The sequence below is a fragment of the Thalia democratica genome, chromosome 6 (genome assembly GCF_965202585.1).
Source record: "Thalia democratica chromosome 6, ktThaDemo2.hap1.1, whole genome shotgun sequence".
Lineage (NCBI taxonomy): Eukaryota > Metazoa > Chordata > Thaliacea > Salpida > Salpidae > Thalia > Thalia democratica.
This window is the reverse complement of record NC_139170.1, coordinates 11,640,911-11,661,585: the sequence shown is the minus strand read 5'-3', so window position 1 is coordinate 11,661,585 and position 20,675 is coordinate 11,640,911. Positions and strand designations below refer to the sequence as shown.

Below are 20,675 nucleotides of genomic sequence, written 5' to 3'. Positions count from 1 at the left end.
TATTAGTATATTTTTTGATACTTGTTATACTATGCTTATAATTTTCGACTATATGTTTTAAACCAATAAATACAAATTTTTCTTTGAATACAAACTTTAAACAATGAAATCATTATAAAGTATAAAAGTTTTAAAAAACTAATTCTACACATATTAAACATTGGGATATAAATATTATGTTCATTTATTTCAATGAGAACATATTTAAATACAAAACTAGAAAACAAAAAAATATATTGGCACTTTATTCCGTTTATAAAACAAAACTTTAAAAAAAAAAAGTAAAATATTGCCATCAAGTTTTTTTCAGATTTATACTGATATTGTGTAAAAGTATTAATTATGTTATGAATCTTAGACACACATCATAAAAATACCTTAGAATAGTGACAAAGCAAATATTTAGTATTAATTGCAGAAATGTATTGGGTAGTTAGTTTACTATAAAAATGTTAGTGTATAATTAAGACTGTTATAGTACTTACTATGAAAAGTCAATCTAAAAGTATTTTATCATAGAAAAAATAAGTTTACAAAATAAAAATATAATAGTTTACGATATACTCTACCGTTTAAATTAATGTTAGCATTCTAAAATAAAGTATAGGTATAAATTTTTTACATAAGACAGTGAAATATACTTAAATATAATATTACAAAAAAGTTTTGGTCATTCATTATCCACTATATATGCACCGCAAAAACAAAAACTTTGTGTAAATAGTTAATTTACAATTCTATTCTTAGTTATTCTTTTGCCAATGAATGCACTTCTTTAAGAATGATTTTGCATTTAAAAAAAAACAGAGTAAGTAAGTAAGCTTTAAAGCATTGAGAAAATAAAAATTAATTGCTTGAAGTGTTTGATGTATTTTATATTTATTATTTTTTTAACTTAAAAAATATACAACATCTCTTATAGCTCCAGCAAAGGTATTTACAAATTATTAAAGCATTTAAATAACATATGCTCACCTTTAAAATTTAAAAATACTTAAGCATAACTAAATAATAAGCGGATACATTGGCAAAAGGCAACATAAGATAAAAAATTGAAATGACTAAATAACGAGAGAGATCACTGTGAGCGAGAGAGAGCAAAACGAGAGAATCACGTGACCGCGTTTTGTCTGGCGGGTCGGTACGGATTTTGTTCGACTGATTTCACCATCCACTCAATTCCTTCGTTCACACCTTGACTGTGCGTATTAAATAGTAGTGCATAAATTGAACAATAGAGTTTTATTCTTAATTGTTTAGTAAATGCACAGTAAAGGTTTTTATAAAATAAAAACATATAAACGTTTAACAAAAAATTTAAACATATTTCAATTGAACTATAGTTTTAGATTTGATAAATATACCCGTTGAAAAAGTTTGAATTTTTAATTTTTTGGAACATCAAGTGCAAAACATAAACTTGAGCACTGTAAACTGTTGTTTGAATTTACATTATTAATCTAGAAACTTTTTGTTTATTAAAAAAAAAAACCGTAAAATAAGTGATAAAATTCGGTTATTGACCAAACTGAACCATGTTAAAAAGATAAACGAAAATTATAAAGAAAAATTTAAGTGACGACATAAACAAAATTTTTTGTTTTAAAGCCTTAATCATTTTACATGGGCAATTTCACTCCTTTTTATCAAAAGACCAGGGTGACCATTTACATGACAACTAAAAGTACTACGGACAACTTAAAACAAAAGACATTACTTTTGATAAAGCATAAATCAAACAAACAAATATCTATGAGCATAACAGGCTGCGGAAGTTCCAGTTTACCAAGCCAGGACTTTGCTGGGTTCGCGTTTTTGAAATGTGTTTAAAAATTTAATTCAACAATATTGTATGGTGTACTACCAAAATCCACCCGCGTTCAAAATCCACCCGATTTTTTTTCTTTACCTTTTATCTTATTTTACATATATTTCGCTTTTTTTTTTCACTTAAACCTTTACCCCTTACCCTCGATCGTTAAGCGGTTCTCGAATTCGACCGGGTGGATTTTGATCGCGGTGGATATTGAACGTGTCCCCTATACACGCAAACAACAACAATATAACTCAACCTTCAGATTACTGTGTAATCAACATGCAAACAACAAACCCGGTGAGAGCGGACACGGGCCTGATCATGCAGTCCCTGCTGCCGATGGTGAGGGAGTTGTCGTGGAAGACCTGCTTCACCTCCAGCACCGTCATGCACCCCTCCACGTCCTGCTTGTTAGCCAGGATCAGCAGCGGCACCCGGTTCAGGTGCTCGCTCTCCAGCATCTTGTCTGTTGTTTGTTAAAATCACAATTTTTTTTATAAAATGAAAACACAGAAATTTACAAGGAAGGATTTAAACGTATTTCAATTGGACAACTTGATAAATATACCCGTTGAAAAATTTGGATTTTTTTGAACATCGAGTGCAAAACATAAAAAAATTCTGGTGTTTAATTTTGTTATTTAAGATTTGTAGTTTTTGTCAATAAAAGGAGTTTATTTGTAAGAGAACGTTTTTAAAATGCTTATCAGTTGTCATGAAAAAAAATTATATTAAAATTTAGGAAGCATCTTGTGTTATAATAATATATAGTATTTTTTAACATACAAAATTCACATAAAACTAGTTTCTGCAGTCTATAAACGAAACTAATTATAATATACTAACTTAAGGACTGGTTTGTTTAGATTTGCACAGCGTTTTAAACATCAACTACAAAATTTTTTTAGAACAACGAAATAAAAATTGTTAAACACTTCTAATTTAGAGCATGAAAAATTGTAGCCAAATTAATTTTACGATTTTCAGTTATATATTGACTATTGGTTATTATTTTAGGTTTAAGACTGGTGATAAAAATTTCATATATTTAAAGACAAAGTACTACTTTAGATTTACTAGTTATTTTAAACATTTATAACTTTAACAATTTTAAGTGGCAAACGGGATTTATTTCTAAATATTTTACAGAGATGTCATATTCAATAAATTAACCTTAAAATATTTGCATCAATTTTATATTTGTTTTCTTCAGTCTCAAATTAGTAGATTAAATCAAACAAAAAATATTAAATGGTAATTTTATAAGTTTGCATATGAATTAGCATTTTACTTTTATTAACATTAAAATACAAATGGAATTTTTTTAAATAGTATGTAAGTTGTTTTAATTGGTAGTTATAAAAATAAAAAGTCTAAACATTCTACAAAAACATTACAGTTATAGAATTAAAAATAAACTCTCAACTTTAACTTACTCCATTGAAAAAAAATAATAACTAGAACAACAATATTTATAAATAAAATACGTTTATAAAGCTTTGTTATGCTAAATTCTGTTGTAATAAAGTATGACGAAAAGTTTTGGTTATACTTCGATTATTGTTTAGAAACTACAAATTAAGTTTTTTTTTTCACTTTAAGAAAATTGAAGTAAATTTCTTGTTAGCAAACAGGATATGCTATAATTTTTAAGTAATTTAAAAGCCATACTAAATATATGTGTTGGTAGTTTTAAATTTTACAAAAAATACAAAACTTTTATTTAAAACTACTATACTTATCAATTAAAAAACTAATCAAACTGTAATTTTTTTTTTGTTTTTTTTTTAGTTTAAAGTAGTTGTAATCTTTGTGCTATCTAAAGCCTTCTTAAATTCATACTTAGGAAAAAGAAAATATACAAAAATATTAAAAAACGTAATCTTAAGAAAAAAAATTATTAGTTTCCAAATGTTTTTTTTGATAAAAGAAAACATTTATTCAATCTATCACGAGTTTAGACAGGCAATCATTCAATAGATGTAGTAAATACTCATATTATATGTTATTATTAGACTGCTTATAAAAATACATATAACAGAAGTAAAAGACTTAAAAAATCAATATTTGAAGAAATAAAGCAACTAGTAACAGTAAAGATCATTCATTTTCGACTTTATAAATTTTTCTGTTGTTGTGTAGAAACAAACTTCTTTACTCACTAATTTATAAAGCATGTATACCAGACATACATTTTACTTTCTGGCTTTGCTTTTTATTCCATCGACTATTTTATTCACATTAAAAGTTTTTATGAAAATTTACTTGTGTCAACACACTTAATCATAGTTTCATTGTAATAAAAATGAAATTCTTTTATAATGTAGGAGTAGTTAAAGGTATATAAAGTTCCAATTAAGTAGCTTAAGTTTTTTTATTCATCATTTAATATGTTTTCAAAACTTTTTAATCTAGAAAAATCTTTAAACTACTCATCTTTTAGAACTAGTCATAACAGTCATAAAACTTTAGAATTAAAAATACAAAAATTAAATCTTTAAGTGAGTTCGATTTATCTAAACTAACAAAAACATTATAACCTTTTTAAAAACTAAATCATAATTTTTCTTAATATTATTTACTTTATGACCTAAAATTACTAAATATAATGTGTTTCTAACTTTGTCTAAAATTTATCATATGTAGAAAAAATAAATTATTTTATATGATGAAGAATATAATTATAGAGAGTTCTTATTTACAAGCTTGTATAACTGTAAAAGTGTGAGTGTCAAAGCCGCTCAATGTGCAAAAAATGTAAACAAATAACAAACATGTATGTGGTTTATCTTACTCTCCTCAGCAATTAAATATATATAAATTTTTATAATTGCCTGGAAACCGCAGAAAATTCCTATAGGATTACCACAAACATCATTATATATAATTCAATTAAACTTTTTTTTCTACAATCAACTCTAATCAAACTATTTTCAATATTCATTAATAAATTATATATCACAATAAAGTCAAATAATTTTCGCTTAGATAATTTAAATGATGGAACATAAAACTTATACTGTAACTATTAATACCATCAGATTTAATGGAATCTACAAATTTATTTTCTTCTTAAGCAAGTTTCAACTAATAGCAGAAAAAAAACTTACCACATTATTATATATTTATTTGTACAAAAATATTAAGCAAAACTGAATACAAACTGCTTAAAGTGTACAAATATAATTTCTAGCCATTTTAATCAATACACCTTCTACACCTTAGTGAGAGATGTAGAATACTAGTTTAAAAGTATAACATAATTATAATTGTATCATAAACTTTTATAACTATACACCAACAGGAACATTTTTAAATTATTGAATAATCAATAAGCAAATACTTTACATTTCAAACACTACTAAGTATCTTAACATTAGTAAAAGCTAAATGGTAAAACTTACATAAACAAACTAAAAAAAATTTAAGTGCAACAAAACTTTTTTACATGAATTCATAAACACAAGTATGTAAACAGCAATTTACGAACCGTACGCGGCTTTAGACTCGTTCAGCCTCTCCTTATCAGCGGAATCGATGATGTATATGATGCCGTGCGATTCAGCGTAGTACTTGTCCCACAAGCTCTGCAGGTCTTCCTGCCCGCCCAAGTCCCAAAACATCAACCTCGAACTCCCGATGTCTATCTTGCCGACTATAATTGTTAACAAGATGCTTTTGTACTTTAAGCACTTATGTTTTTTTTAGGTCTGTTAATATCGACACAGCTACTTATTTTGATTATTTTTTTTAATTCAAAAACAGAAAAATATATTAAGATAAGTTTGGGAAAAACAATAGATAGCTGTTTTAGTTCCGATACAGATACCTTTTTATAATGCACTATACAAGGGTGAAATTATTTTAAACTAATTCAAGTATTTTTAGAAGTTTTATTTTTTTTTTTTTTGAAATATTTAATTAGTCTTAAGAATATTTTTAAAATCTACATATTAGGTTTATAATTGAAGTGGAATTAACATTCGAAATTTTTGGTTTTCAAAACTGTTTTTGTTAAAGATCCCAACATTAAAAACATTTAAGTATATTTACAACTATAAAATTATAATCTGAAATTCGTCATTATTATCTAACTTATTTGGAAAAATTTCATTAACTATTTTGATAAAAAAACTTAGCAGATAACTAACAAACAAGTAAAATAATATGATAACATTTACAGAATTTCACTTACACACAAGTAGAAAATGCTTTTATTAGAAAAAAAACAAACTGTTTGAACGCTAATTTTTTAAATAAAAAGTTGTACTAAGTTTAAAAACTAAACATTAAACAACTAATAAAACCTAATAAAAATAAAAATATATCTGAAGTAAAACAGCTGAACAATAAAGTTTATCTTATGTTCTTTTAATTCTAAGCTAATAACTATTTAAAGTTTGTTTTTACAAGTACTAAGTCATAAAGTTAAAGTATTTCGAAAAATAAACTAATAGATAAACAAAACTAACTATTTAATCCCACAGTGGCCGTAATTTTATTCAAATTTTTTGCTTTATGATCTTTAATAAACCTGGTTTTAGTTTGTTCCAAGAACGTCTGTGAAGAAATTTATTTAATATATATATAATTAAAATGATAACCTCGAGTACTAAAAAAATACTTGTTAGTAAAAAGGTAGTTGACTTTGTAATGTATTTGTTTAAAAACTTAAATATACATTTCAAATATATTTTGCTGTATAGAATAAATTGGTAGTATACTAGTTATGGTATTTTATCGCTGTGTTAGCTTATTATACCATGTTTGTCACAAATTAAACTAAATTAAGTGCAGTAAGATACAAACAATTTACAAACTAGAAAAATAATTGATTGTTATAAATTACTTTTTGTTAACTTAAAAAAATTAACTTGTGTTAAATAAAATTAGACTAATTGTATTTATTTAAGTTTTTTTTTTAATATTTTTTAAAAGTTAATATTTTGGCCTTTTCTGTAGCTTACTATAACTTATAAGCTGACAATTGAAAATAAACTTTAGCTGAGTTTGAAACCAATAATTTTTTTAAGGCGCAAAATATTACTGTTTCGTAAGTAAACTTTTGGAAATTTATTTTAAGCAGGAATTTGTTGGAAGTTCAGTTTTCATTACCTAATTGAAAACTTTAATTCATTAAAGTAGAAAGTTAAACTTTTAACCACTTAAATCTAACTTTGAAACCATACAACTAGATTTTTTGGTTTAAACTAAGTGAACTTTAATCAAAAAAAAAAATTATTTTTAGGAAACTAATAAACTAACAGTTTTTCCTGCATTGTCAAGTCCTAGTATGAGAATGAAAAATTCATCCTTTTGAAACGCGTACTTCCACAGTCCGGATAAAAGTGTGTACATTTGCTTTGAACTTTACAAAAAAAAACTACAAAACAAACAAATATAATATTCAAACAAACCAGAATTTTGTACTAAACGAGAAACAAACCTAATGGTGCAAATTAATTTTAAATTTATCATTACCAATAATATTAACTTTAATGTTTGCATAAACTTGTTTCTACTTAAAAAGTATAACATAAGAAATCATCACGATGCAAATTAATACTAGTATCCTTTGTTTTACTGTAGAAAGTGTATGACTACAAAATTGAAGATATAATTTAACTAAACAAACAAATTCAAGAAAGAAAAGAAAAAATTCTACTAAAAATACTAGAATAACTATATGACATAAGTTATTTTAATTATTTAATTAAAAAACAACATAATCAAGTTTAAATTTAATTTGGTAAACTATATAATAGAATAGTTAATGTGCTTGAATAGAATAGTTAAAAACTACTTTTGTAGTTTAAAAATTAAATAAAAATTTAGAAATTTTTTTATAAGAACGATTGAGTTGATAACTATAGTTCAAACTTGGCACCAAATAAACAACACAATGAATTTCTATTTATTTTAATTTGTAAAATTTTAAAATGTTAAGAAATAGCAAGTTAACAATTTACTCAAGCGAAAAATAAAGTATAATAAAAGGTGTAGAGCGCAACATTTTCGGGTTAGTTTTGAGGAAATCTCTTACGTAACTAGGGTTAACTTAATAGAAAAACATGTAAAATGCATTTTTTATACACAATTGCAAAAATAAACTGTTAGATAGCCTTTACCTAAAATGAGATACTTATCTCAAATTTTTTTTAACTGTAAGTTGTAAATTTAATAAAAAGTTCAAATTATTTTAAAAGTTACTTTTAATAAGGATATCTCATTTATTTATAGTTTCATAACTTAGCTTTTTATGTATGTGAGTTTGGAATTATTAAAATTTGTAACAAAAAACTACTTACGCTAAAAGAATGATGCACCAATAATGAACACAAAAACTTTTACTTTTTATTCACTACATATTGTATCTAAAACTAAAAATGATAAATGAAAAACTTTTCAAAAATATTTAAAAATATTTTTATTGTAGCTGTAGTAAACTAAACTCCTATATTACAAACATCAAAACAACACATTTCATTCGTCAAAAAAGTCCGAATGCCGAACGCATTATGCATAAAACAATTCTTCAAAACATCTCACACGCAACTTTCAGTTCAAATCAAACTGCAGGTCGCTTCTCTGAGCCGAGGAGCTCTGCTGCTGGTTCTTGACGATTTGCAGCTGGCCGTCGGCGGTGATCTGTATCTGCGATATCTCGTTGGCGCTGATGCCCCTGCTGCTGATGAACTGCTGCAGCTGGTCGATCGATATCGCTTGCTGCTTCTCCTGCTGAGGTTGCACCACCTGCACCGTCTGCATCTGTGGTGAACGAACGTTGGTGACTTGAGAAGGTTAAGCGGCCGGTTTAAAGAGGTGATTGCCTCTTAATGTCGCATAAATGAACAAAAGCTTGGTTTTTTCATACGTGTAAAATTTAAATGAAAGTAATTTTAATTGTTTTTCTAAAGGTTGCCGTTCTTTGAGGCAAAAAATTCACTCCGAGTGACCAAGAACTAGCCAGAGTAAGCGTGAGTTTATGAGATTCCCCAATTTTTTTAATCAGTGTGAATATTATGTTATTACATCATTTCGATTTTAATTCTCTCTACTTTAATTAATGTGAATTTAATGTACACAGAAAAATACTTGTAGTAAAAAAGTACCCAAAGTAGGCATAATTAGTCTAGTTATGATTTTCATTGTAATTAACAAATTATAACATGTCATGCAATTACAAATACATCTTTAATGAGTATTATCTACATTATATACTTTGCATTATTTTTTGTCAGTCTGGGCAGAGATTTTTAAAGAAGTTTCACAAAAAACCAAACTATACTAAATTGCTGAAGAGTTATTAATAATTTTAAACTATTAAGAGTTAGCTTGAGTACGAACTAGCCTGAGTGTGTGGCAACCTTGAGTTTGAAATGAAATACCTAACAACTAAAAAACAAAGGCTATATCCTATTTCACTTTCAAATTTAAAGAAAATGGTTAACCTAAAATATAAATAAGTTGCATGGGTGGGTAATTGGTATATAATGTCAACAAGTTTTATTATATTTCATTTGCATACTTATAATATTTGAGGCTATGTTGATTATAGTTATAATATTATTGATATTATTGTTTATGTTGATTTGCTACAAATGTTTTTAGTCTAGACATACTTGTAGTAGTATTTATGGTTATTCTTAACTTTTTGAGTGCCATGTTTAAGACAAATATAACTATTTTAACTAGAAAAAAACTTACCTAATAAATATAATCAACACTGTTAAAAAAAAAAGTTACAAAAATGATATAGTACAACATAACTTAACTGTAAAATAGCAAAGTACTTCAAATATAATCAATTTTAAATCAAAAAACGAACAAAAAGTAGTCTGAGTGTTATAAAGCATTATTAAAACTAGCTCAAGTAGCCTTAATTCTTGAAATGTCTGAAATAAAAAACAAACTAGCTTAAGATTTTTGAGAATTTAATAACCCCTAGTTAGTCTGAGTGTGTGGCAACCTTATTTTAAGTACTTGGAAGTTTTTTCAATGTATTAAAATACTATAATACTACCTAAGCGGTACATTTATCTTATGTCAAAATGGCTTAGAAAGTTTACTTAATTACTTAACTAAAAACATTTTTAACCTAAAAATAGTTTAGCGGTTTATAAGACAACTTCCAAAAGTTTGTAAAGATTGAAATAATAGTACTAGTACAAGTAAAGAACTTTTAAACAATTAACATTTAAAACAAAAACTTAAAAATAAACTAACTTATTCAAATAAAGTATCTTTGGAAAAATTATTGTGAACTGTAAATGATATCACTTCAATAAAATATCTATATCTATTTTTGTCATAGATTATTCTAATTAGTACCAACTAACTTTTTAAACAATAAAACAACTGAATCAGATTTAAAATATTTTTTTATTATTCTTCATCAAGTTCTGTTTTGAGTCCTAGAGGTAAAGACCTCATATTTAACAAACATAAAAATTGCGTAGTTTACACGTTTGAATGTTGTTGGTCAAACATATAGGCACCTTGAAACCAAAATTAAAGAGCACATTTCAAGTTTGTAAGAGAACATATTGAAATCAGCCAAATACAATTAGTATAGCAACTTCAAATGCAATGATAGATCTTTAGTATCAGAACCTTTAGTTGAAAGTATAATTTGTGGAGAAAGTTATAAATAAAAAAAAATTTAAAATATCAAAGTTGTAACAATAATTTTTAACCTTGTCAAAATTGAAGCCATATACATTTATTTAAATAAACCAAAGTTATGTAAGCAGAAAGATTTTGATTATTCATTATCCTTCTTTAGCTAGTTAGTGCTCTCATATTATACATAATTATGTTTATTTAGAATTTTAATTACTTTTCTGTTTTTTTTTGCTTAATTAAGTTACTTCTGATGCAATTATAAGGCTATATAAGTTTAAAATTTCTAAATTTTGTTAAAATTGTATAACACTGATGAAAATTCGTTGAAATATATTAGTGTTAAATAAAAGACTTTTTTGTTTCTAATCAAGTACAAGAGCAGACTAATGCTAAATTTTTTTTTGTTTAGAAAAAAAGTGGTATTTTTAGTATATTTGAATGAATTGTGAAATGAACACATTGAAAAACTGTTACTTAAATTGCGAGAACTTCGGCTCTGGCAGAAATTTTGAAATCTATTTTGAAGCAGTTTGATCAATCAGAGTTTTTTTTAGCTGATTCTTAAACGTGTTTACCTTGCTATGATGATTTTTTATTTACTCTTTTAGTATAAATTTTAATTATTTAATGTTTTTATAATAAAGCAAGGAAAATATTGGTATAAAAAGAAAACAATGAAAATCATTAGTTGTAGAATACTCACATAAATATTAAAAACTTCTAACTTAATAGGGCTAAATTATCTTTATTTTTAAATAAACTTACAAACTTAAAAAACATTTAAACTGATTTGTATTACATGTTGTAGATTTTTCAGACAACTCAACTGTTTTATAGACTTAAACTAAACAAGTTACGACAATGTGTCATTTTAAAATGAATTTTAAAAACTCCATATAAAAATTACTTGTGAGTTGCCACTGGAAGTTGTAGTCGAAGTGTTTTGGGGTGTCAAAACGACCGCGTTCTGCGGAATTTGGATCAACTTGTTCCCGCCACCACCTGTACTGCTGTTAGACGTCGAAGTAGAAACTCTTTGTGGGGTTGGTACCTGAAAATTATTATGTGTTAATTCAGTATTTAAAATTTGAAACAACTTGAAATTTTAGGGTGAAAAACTGTGAATAACAATAAGAAAATTTATATAAAAATTAAAACTATCGATGTTAATAAAATATTTTAGCAAGAAATATTCATTAAAATAAAAAAACATAAAATTAAAAAGTACGCTGCTATGAAATACTTTTATGACATATTTTAAATGTTGCTGTAATTTTTAAATTAAAGTCAGGCTTTAAATGCTGGTCATTTTTTGGATCGGATTAAGTATTATTAGTTAAGGCTTCTTTTTAAACCTAAAATAAAATAGTGACAGTTTTTTTTTTCAGTTCTACAACTTTAAGATCTTTTTTCATACATAATAAATAAAGTATATAAAATTTTCAATTTAGTTTTTTTACACAAGTCTTTTCTTCGCTACTCATGTGTGACAAGTTTTCTAGTGTTTGGTATAAAAGTTGGCTTACATTTAGAATTTTCAATACTTTATTATACTTTGTTCTAATTTATAACAGCATTATCTGATGTATATTTAGCTAAAAGCACACACCACGAGTATTTATCATTAGTAGTTCTCTAAATACCCACATGTTTGTTTATGTGACCTAAGATTTATAACTTGAGCTAAGTGCAAAATATTTGCGGACTTCTAACTGATGATAATGAATTTTTGACAACAAAAAAAATATTAATCTTTTTGAAAACTTCATTATATTTAGAATGGAGTCTAAGTTTTACATATATTTAGTGATAATGTTTACAAAAAATAAAATAATTATAAAAACTTCACGAAGCATTGAAAGTTAAAATTAATTGCAATACATTATATTTCAATACAAACGAGGGGCACTGAAGTACTTTTTATTTTTATAAAATTAAGCTTAAGTTTAAAAAACAAAGAACTATTTTTATAAGTTATAGAAACATCTTGTTTTATGGTTATAGACAATTTTTTAATACATTTTTTTAGCAGACTTTTTAAATTTTAAAACGACTTGAAATTTTTTTTCAAGAATAATCTTACATGACTTTTCTTTATCTTATACATTAAAAAGCATTTAAAAAATAAAATGTTATATAAAAACCAACTTATAAGCTGCTTTAAAAGTTATTCATATCAAGTTACAAAAATTGAGTAATAACTTTTTTGTATTATTAAATCACCATAAGTTGAATTGAAAATTAAATGTTTTTACGCATATATTTTTTTCTTCAAAATTTAAAAGTAATACTTTTAATTTTATAAAATAACTGAGTTTTATGTTTTAAAATTAAAAATTTAACAAAGTTGACAAACAAAATTTGTAAATCAGACTGTAATATATAGTTTGGTGTAGTATTTTATAATGTATAATCTACTTCAAAATAATTAACCATTTGTAGTTTAATGAGCTTTTGGAAATATAAAACACTTTTTAACATGTTTTCAAAAAAGACTAAATTATACTGTTTGACCAGATACAAACAGCTTTACGAGATTTTGATACAAACTAACATACAATATGAAAATTGTAGTAGAATGTATAAAAAAATAACAATTTTTGGTGTTTTGTTTCATAAAATTTAAAAAGAGAAGCTAATACTATACTAAATACCTTAGTATATATATACACTCATAGAGAAAATTCAATATTTAATTTCATTTAATTAAACACTTTAATGAACAAACTGTGTTTTATAAACTTGTTAAAAACTATTCTCCTATAAAATGTAAGCAAGTTTTATTTGACTATTCATATTTGAGCTGTATAAACACTTTAAAATAAAACTCGGATACAGTAATTTTTTAATTTTACTGATGTAACTTTATTTTGTTACATACATTATTTTTTATTTTTGTGATTATTAACAAACTATAAAACTTTTTTGTTATAATGAAGCTTTTATAGCAATTTTAAGTTTTTTTAAACTTTTGTTGATCGTTTTAGTACAATATAACACTTCTTTTATTTGTAAAATGATTATAAAAGTAAAACCTTATATCAACTTATAATATAATGCATTTTAATTATTTTATATCTGTATTGAAAACCTTTGCAACTTAATATAATTATGTTTATAATATTTTAAATACCTTAAGTTTTTCAGATTACTTAATCCCTTATCAACAGTAAAATAAAAACTGTTGTTTAGAAGAGTTATCAAAATTAATTTTTCAATTGATTGTGACGTAATTATACAAGCTTATTAGAAATAAGCTATTTAAGCTAAAGTTAAAAACAAATATAAGTTCTCAAAATAAGTTATTGGTTTGACTTAAAAATATAAATTGACTGAATTTAAAAAACATTATAACTTTAATAAAATATTTAAATAAGTATAAACTTTAGTTAGCTGTTTTAGCAAAAGTGTATTGAGTATCATTTTTTGATAACCTTTAATTATTTTTTACATATATAGATTTCTATTATAAAAGTTTTAGTATACAGAGCACTCTTGAAACTTATTTTAAACAACTAAATTGTTTTTTTATTTTCTAATTAAACTAACTGGTACACTTCCAGCAATAACTCAGTCTTTAGAACTGCGCAAAACATGTTTGGTCTCCAAATTTTTTTAAAGGCTTTATTTAAACATAAAACTTTTTTTAGTTTATCGCTAAGATTTATAAACATACTACAAACAATCTATCCATTTAAGCAAAGAGTTTAGACTTTTCATCAGTAGTTGACTGAACTAAACCGATACAGACAAAATGAAATATATAAAAAAAAAAAATTATGCGACCAAACCCTAACCATTAAACACTTGTCTCCTTCTAACCATACAAACAACTAACAACAGCCGAACAAACGAGTACTGAAAGCAAACCGTTATAAAATTCAAAATTTTAACAAATTGAATAGTTTTTTTAATCTGAGAAAATTAGTCAAACAACTTTGCTCGTCTTTTTTAACAATATTTATATTATATAGAAATCAAAGCAACTTGTCATCTGATAAAAACACTGGAACCAATATTTTTTTTTTCAGGCTGGAGCTTAGACTCCTTCTTAGAATTATTACTTTTTAATACTTCAGAAAAATATGAAAACCAAGCATCTCTGCTTGTCTTTTTCTTACAAAACACCAAAACCGACCTGGTAGAAGTACTGCAGCTGGTTGCCGTCCTTCTTCCCACCTTGCGGCTGCTGGTGGCCCACCTCGTCGCGGGGCACGATGTCGATGAGGAAGTCGAACTGGTCGAACTTGCTGATGGCGGTGGCGATGTCCTGCCGCTGCAGCGTCCTCCGCTTGTTCTCCTCCGTGTGGATCCACGAGCGCAGCGTCAGCTCGTTGATGAACAGCTGCGCCGCCTTGGCGAACAGCATCGGCGCCTGCGGAGGAGTTGCAGTTGTGTGAGATGGAAATAAATTGATATCAATAGCTAGAGAGGTAAAATACGTGTTTGTGTTTGAAAGTTTTATCTTGTTTTTTTTTTTTGAGCAGCAGGATTAAAAAAAAATATTACTGTTTTCAAAAATTTTGTTTTTATTTACTTTAATGTTTAAAAACTAAGGTGTTGGTAGTTGAGCTGCATTTGCAAAAAAAAAACCCTTCCTTTATATATATATATATATCTATTAGTTAAATATATTTATAACAAAGGCAAATGTAAAAAATTTCTTTGCATGTTTTTTATTTTTCATTTACTTAATGCTACTTTAAGTTATTAAAAGATTTGGTGTATACATACTAACAAAGACAAATCTTATAATGATATATCAAACTAAATACTTTAAATACTTAGAAAAACCTCATACCAAGTAAACAACATTGGGCAGATTTATGCAGATTTTAATCCAATGGTTTAATAAACTATGACAAAACAAATGAACAAAATCCTGTCAACAATACCTCTAGGCTAATTATAGTTGTTTAATGTAAAGCCGTGTGCATATTTAGTATATCATATTAGATAAAAAAAAAATTAAGTAAAGAGTCGTCAATGTGATAAATATTGTGCTGGAAAATAACATTGGCTCCTGTTTCAAATAGCTTTTTAGTTTATGAATTGTCAAAGTTTGTACTGTTTTAGATTTGTACATACATTAAATAAACTATAGTAAACGCGAAAGATCACAAAAAATCAAAAACAGTTATTTGGATAAAAAAACTCTATGTACAAAAACAGGGTGTAAAATTAAAATGAATATAGCTACTAAACACACACAATTTGTAGAAGGTTGGGTTTAAAAGCATGTATTTAAAAACTTATACTGCTGTTATAAAGATGAAACTTACAAAAGCTTAATTATCAAAAATATTTTTTATTAGAGCTTATAATGGAAGTACATAACAGCATTCAATTAAAGATTTAGTTGTTTTTAAAATATATTAACATTACATAATTTTAACGTTCATTAAACAATAACTGTTTGTGTTATTCATTAAGTTTAAGTTAACAACTTTATTTTAAAGATTAAATTTAATTAAAGTTAAGCTTACTTAAAAGCCTCAATCACTTTTTAATTAGGGGCATAATTTCAGTAACTTTATTTTTTAATATTCACTGTTTGATATTAAATATTTATAAGTACTTTTTTATAAGTTAAATTGACAATAACAATATAAGAAAATAAGGAAGTTTTTTAAAGAATAACTTATATTCTATTATACACAAAATTCAAACTCATTCAGTATAGTAAAGGTCAACAATTTTTGAAAAGCTTCAACTTTATTCTAGTCACCATAACAAAATTAACCATCAATTAGGGCAAAAAACAGCAAATGTTTTTGAAATTTAAAACTTTTTGAAAAGTCTCCTTTGAATTTGTCATAGATTATATTTTTTTAAATGAGTTATGTGTTTTTTTTTTCAATTATATACGATATTTTTTCTATGTATTTTGATATTGATGTATTATGATGAGTAATTACAGTCAAACAAAAGCTCAGTATCATTTGATTTTCTCAATTTTTATTACTCAGATACAAACGTAATTTAAATAATTTTACATGTATGGTACTTAAAAATACTTTTTGAAGTTTTTTTACACATTAGCTTCACAACTCACGATATTTTTTTTAATTTTATAAATTTATGTGACAAAATACAACTACTTTATATTTTTTTTACATTTTATGGTATATAGTTGTTACTATACGATAAAAATATACATAAATTTATTACTATTTTTTAATCTCAAAACATCTTTTTTCCTTAACAAAAACATATGAACTTATATACATTGATACCTTATAAATTACTTCTTTAAAATAGTTAAGTTCTTTTTTTATTAAAAATATTAAAGAAAAATATATTATGATTTTTAAACTTTTAAATTATTTTGAATTAAACTAACTGAACATTAATACTAGGATTAAAACTAATGCAACAAATTTTCATTTTACCTTACTTTACTTCAACCCCTAGCATGCATCTTTACTATCTATATAACTTAAAGTTACAAAAAGGTAAACAAAAACATAAATATATAATTAAACTATATTCTTTAAAGCACAGTAAAACAGAACAAATGTTAGCATTAAAAATAGTAAATATGTTATTTATCTAAAACCTTTATTATTGGTTGTATTACCAACTATATTGCTACTTACATGATATTTATACCAACTAAGAAACAGACTTCAAATCACAACTTCATCTAAGATTCTCATTAAATAAATACCAACATCAAAGCAAGCCAGAATAAATTTTAAAATTTAAAGAGGAGATGTTCTGAAATACTAGCTAGATTCAGTTCTTTATTACAGGGTAACCACTCTTAAAAGCAAAAATACAACTAGACTGAGTCAGCCGGGGAGTAAATTATTTGAGCTTATAATTATTATTATGTTATTACATTGTTTATTGTGCAATGTTGGAATCAGGCATCAAAACCTGAGCCACTTAAACAGGACACACAATATAATAAATATAATAAATAATAATAAATTACATTTAGATTCAACAAAAATAAACATAAACAAAGTACCACACAAAGTTAAAATTATTAAAAAAACTCATTAATAAGTTTAAACTTATTTGCTTGGTATAAATGGCGATAACTTGGTACATATAAACACATTAGTACAAAATTATTAAAAGTAAATTGTCTGTTAGTGGGGAGGCGTAGGGAAACTACCTAATTAACATTACAAATAGAAAGTGTAGAAATCAGTAGTTAATTTAGATGAGATAAAGATTATAAAAAAATTATTTACTTTTCTCTATTGTTTTTGTGGAAAATTACTGAACTTTACTGATATTTAGACTATCTAAATTAAATAATTTTAGTTTTAAGCAAAAATGTTCCGACCTCTCACACAATACCACATCCTCTATCCTTTACACATAATAGGTATAAAAACATTTTTTTTGAATTGTGGTGGAAGCTTTAGCTTAGGTACTGATGTACTACAAAATGATTTAAAAATAGTATATAGAAAAAAAAAAATTAAATGTGAATTATAATTTGAGTCCAAACTTTTTTTAAATGAAATATGAACGAAGTTTTACAAAAAAATTAACTGGAATTAAAATAATAAAAAAATTTTTGAATTGTGGTGGAAGCTTTAGCTTAGTTACTGATGTACTACAAAATGATTTAAAATAATATATAGAAATAAAAATAATTAAACATGAATCCTAATTGGAGTGCCAACTTTTTTTTTAATAAAAAGTTTTACAAAAAAAATTAACTGGAACTAAAATAAAAACTAGCATGAATGAAAAGGACCGGATCAACAAATATAATAAGAAAACAAATATAATAAGAAAACAAATATAATAAGAAAACAAATAAACAAACAACCTCGGCGGATATCATGACGACCTCTTCCTCCATCTTCATGATCTTCTTGATCCTGGCGAGGGGCAGCTCCTGCACCTTGAACGACGCCTGGCTCTGGTTCTTGATGTCGCGCATCTGCTTCTGCCACAGCTCCCTCAGCATCAGCTGCGCCTCGGTGGGCGGTGGGGGCTGCTGCTGCGTCGGTTGGAACACCTGGTTGATGAGGCGTTGAAAATTTAAACGGATACTTTTAAACTTTCAATTGGATTTCTTACACGAACCAAGACAGCTTGTTTTATTTCATGAGAAACCTTTTTGAATTAACACTTTAGCTTCTTAAACAGCTCGATTAGATTAAAAGCTTATTTGAAACTGTGTTTACAAGGAGATTTTAAAATAATTGGATTTCTTTTGTGCCGATAATTAATTTAGATAAGTAGTTAAAAAGCCTTATTGTGAACTGATTTAAATGCATGCTTTTATCTTATAAACTTGTCGAAACATTTTTGTTTATCTAAAAATGGTCTTTCAATAGTCTCTTACAACTTGTGTTTTATAGTACCAACTATTTGTAAAAATTTTATAGGATTTGTTAAGTTGCACAAAATAATAGTCTTAAGTTTAAATTTGTATCAAATTTAGGTTAAGTTTAGTTAATAATCAAATTATTATCTGATTTTTATTATTGTAGTATTCAGGGTTGCCACTGGCTTTTTAAAAAAAATTTCCAGGTTTTCCAAATTTCTTCCAGGTTTTTAAAAGTAAACATTTTTGGGTCTATTTTTAGTTTTAAGCTAATTTCTATAAAAGAAGATGTGTTAATAGTACAAAAACATTAAAAAGATGCTATAAAGTTACTTTAGATGTGATTTTTAATAAAAAAATTTTTGATGATGACAAAAAAATCTTATTTATATGATAGATTTTTTGTGTCAAGTTGAAGTTTTAGTACTGAAAATGTTAAAAATATTAAAAATTCCAGGTTTTCCCAGGTTTTTTGATCAAGATTCCAGGTTTTTCCAGTTTTTTTTCAAAATTTCTCAAATTCCAGGTTTTTCCAGGTTATTTTTGCCTAAATTGTCGAATTCCAGGTTTCCAGGTAAAGTGGCAACCCTGAGTATTTTTTTTAAGACTAAACAACTAATATATAAAAGTAAGCTCAGTAAATTATATTTAGCGTTTTCAAAACTAATCAACCCAGGGTTGCCACTTGTTTGTTCAAAAAATTTTTCAGGTTTTCCAAATTTCTTCCAGGTTTCTAAAAGTACATATTTTTGGGACTATTTCTAGTTTAAAGGTTAGTTAAGGTAAGAAACTGTGTGAAATAGTATAAAAACATTGAAAAGATACTGTAAAGCTACTTTAAATATGTTTTTTAATAAAAAAAAATTTGATGATTACAAAGATTTTTTATTTATAAATACAAGATAGACTTTTTGAGTCAAATCGAAATTTTACTACTGAACATGTGAAAATTGTTAAAATTCCAGGTTTTTCCAATGATTTTTGTTCAAAATTCCAGGTTTCAAGGTAAAGTGGCAACCCTGTCAACTTTGAAAATTAAATTATTAAAAAACACAGCTTAGATATACATATAACATTTAATTGAAACAAAAAAAAAGCAATGATTTTGTTGTTTATACTCTATTACTGCATATTTAGACTACTAATTATTTAAAACTTACAGCTGAACACCTACTTGAAGACCTTGTAAATTTTAGTCTTCATAATATTTATGCAACTATTATCAATATTTGCAAATAGCCTGATCATTAGTAAACACGTAAGTATTTGAAAACAACTCCACTCACCGAATTCAAAGTGGTGGTCAAAGATATTCCGGTTTGTTTGGCAGCGCCAACCTGAGAAGGTTGCGCGGTGAGAAACACTGGGACGTCGTTGTTGTTGTTTGCTGACATTTCAATTAGTTTTTCAAGTAAACTTTGGCTGTTTGTTCATTTGGAAAAGCGTAAAATTTTAAAATTTTAAGCATCAGAATATTATATCAAGTGATTTCGGAATGCTCGTTGATTTCAATCAAACAAGAGTTGTGTAGTAAGATTCGTATGAAAGTATTAAGCTTTACACATTGGTAAAAGTCAGTAGAAAATTCAACAAAATGTCTTATTACATGTAAAACAAAAAAGAAAAATAAGTTATAAAAGATAGTTAAAGCTATTTTTTTGAAATAAGTTGTTCAAATTCGTTCATATTTTGTTAATTTTAAACAGGTTTTATTGTTATAAAAAATCATTGACAAATTAAAACAAGTTTTATAAAAAATTAAGCAATATAGCATTAATTTTAAATGTATAATTTTTTAATAACGTACAAAAAATTCACAGTAAACTTTTCAGCAAACTCATTGTTATATATCCTTAGAAAAATTTAAGATCATAAAAAAAATTTTAAATTGATAAAACAAATAAAATACAATTTACTTATGAAAGTATTTGAAAC

At 25.6% G+C, this 20,675-nt stretch overlaps 2 protein-coding genes across 2 annotated transcripts; both read right to left on the bottom strand.

The window, feature by feature from the left end:
- Positions 1 to 254: 254 nt before the first annotated feature.
- Positions 255 to 7,201, bottom strand: LOC145837825 (ADP-ribosylation factor-related protein 1-like). The gene is made up of 5 exons (XM_082945276.1): positions 7,082 to 7,201; positions 6,289 to 6,376; positions 5,307 to 5,471; positions 2,111 to 2,282; positions 255 to 1,199 (listed from the first exon to the last, which is right to left on the bottom strand). Exons 1-5 carry the CDS (start codon positions 7,172 to 7,174, stop codon positions 1,112 to 1,114), a joined length of 606 nt encoding a protein of 201 aa, XP_082801402.1. The 5' UTR covers positions 7,175 to 7,201; the 3' UTR covers positions 255 to 1,111.
- A 398-nt stretch (positions 7,202 to 7,599) lies between these two features.
- Positions 7,600 to 20,157, bottom strand: LOC145838292 (nuclear transcription factor Y subunit gamma-like). Its single transcript, XM_082945862.1, has 5 exons — positions 20,027 to 20,157; positions 18,237 to 18,428; positions 14,580 to 14,816; positions 11,349 to 11,492; positions 7,600 to 8,584 (listed from the first exon to the last, which is right to left on the bottom strand). Exons 1-5 carry the CDS (start codon positions 20,132 to 20,134, stop codon positions 8,375 to 8,377), a joined length of 891 nt encoding a protein of 296 aa, XP_082801988.1. The 5' UTR covers positions 20,135 to 20,157; the 3' UTR covers positions 7,600 to 8,374.
- Between the last annotated feature and the right edge of the window lie 518 nt (positions 20,158 to 20,675).

What these genes read in the sequence shown, in the direction of transcription:
- LOC145837825 (XM_082945276.1), bottom strand. Translation starts at nt 7,174, where the DNA reads ATGTACACACTTTTATCCGGACTGTGGAAGTACGCGTTTCAAAAGGAT. An exon ending in TTGACAATGCAGGAAAAACT is followed by an intron (nt 6,377 to 7,081) that starts GTTAGTTTATTA and finishes ATTTCTTCACAG; the next exon opens with ACGTTCTTGGAACAAACTAA. An exon ending in CGAGTCTAAAGCCGCGTACG is followed by an intron (nt 2,283 to 5,306) that starts GTTCGTAAATTG and finishes AACAAACAACAG; the next exon opens with ACAAGATGCTGGAGAGCGAG.
- LOC145838292 (XM_082945862.1), bottom strand. Translation starts at nt 20,134, where the DNA reads ATGTCAGCAAACAACAACAACGACGTCCCAGTGTTTCTCACCGCGCAA. An exon ending in TGACCACCACTTTGAATTCG is followed by an intron (nt 18,429 to 20,026) that starts GTGAGTGGAGTT and finishes CTCATCAACCAG; the next exon opens with GTGTTCCAACCGACGCAGCA. An exon ending in AGCTGCAGTACTTCTACCAG is followed by an intron (nt 11,493 to 14,579) that starts GTCGGTTTTGGT and finishes AATAATTTTCAG; the next exon opens with GTACCAACCCCACAAAGAGT.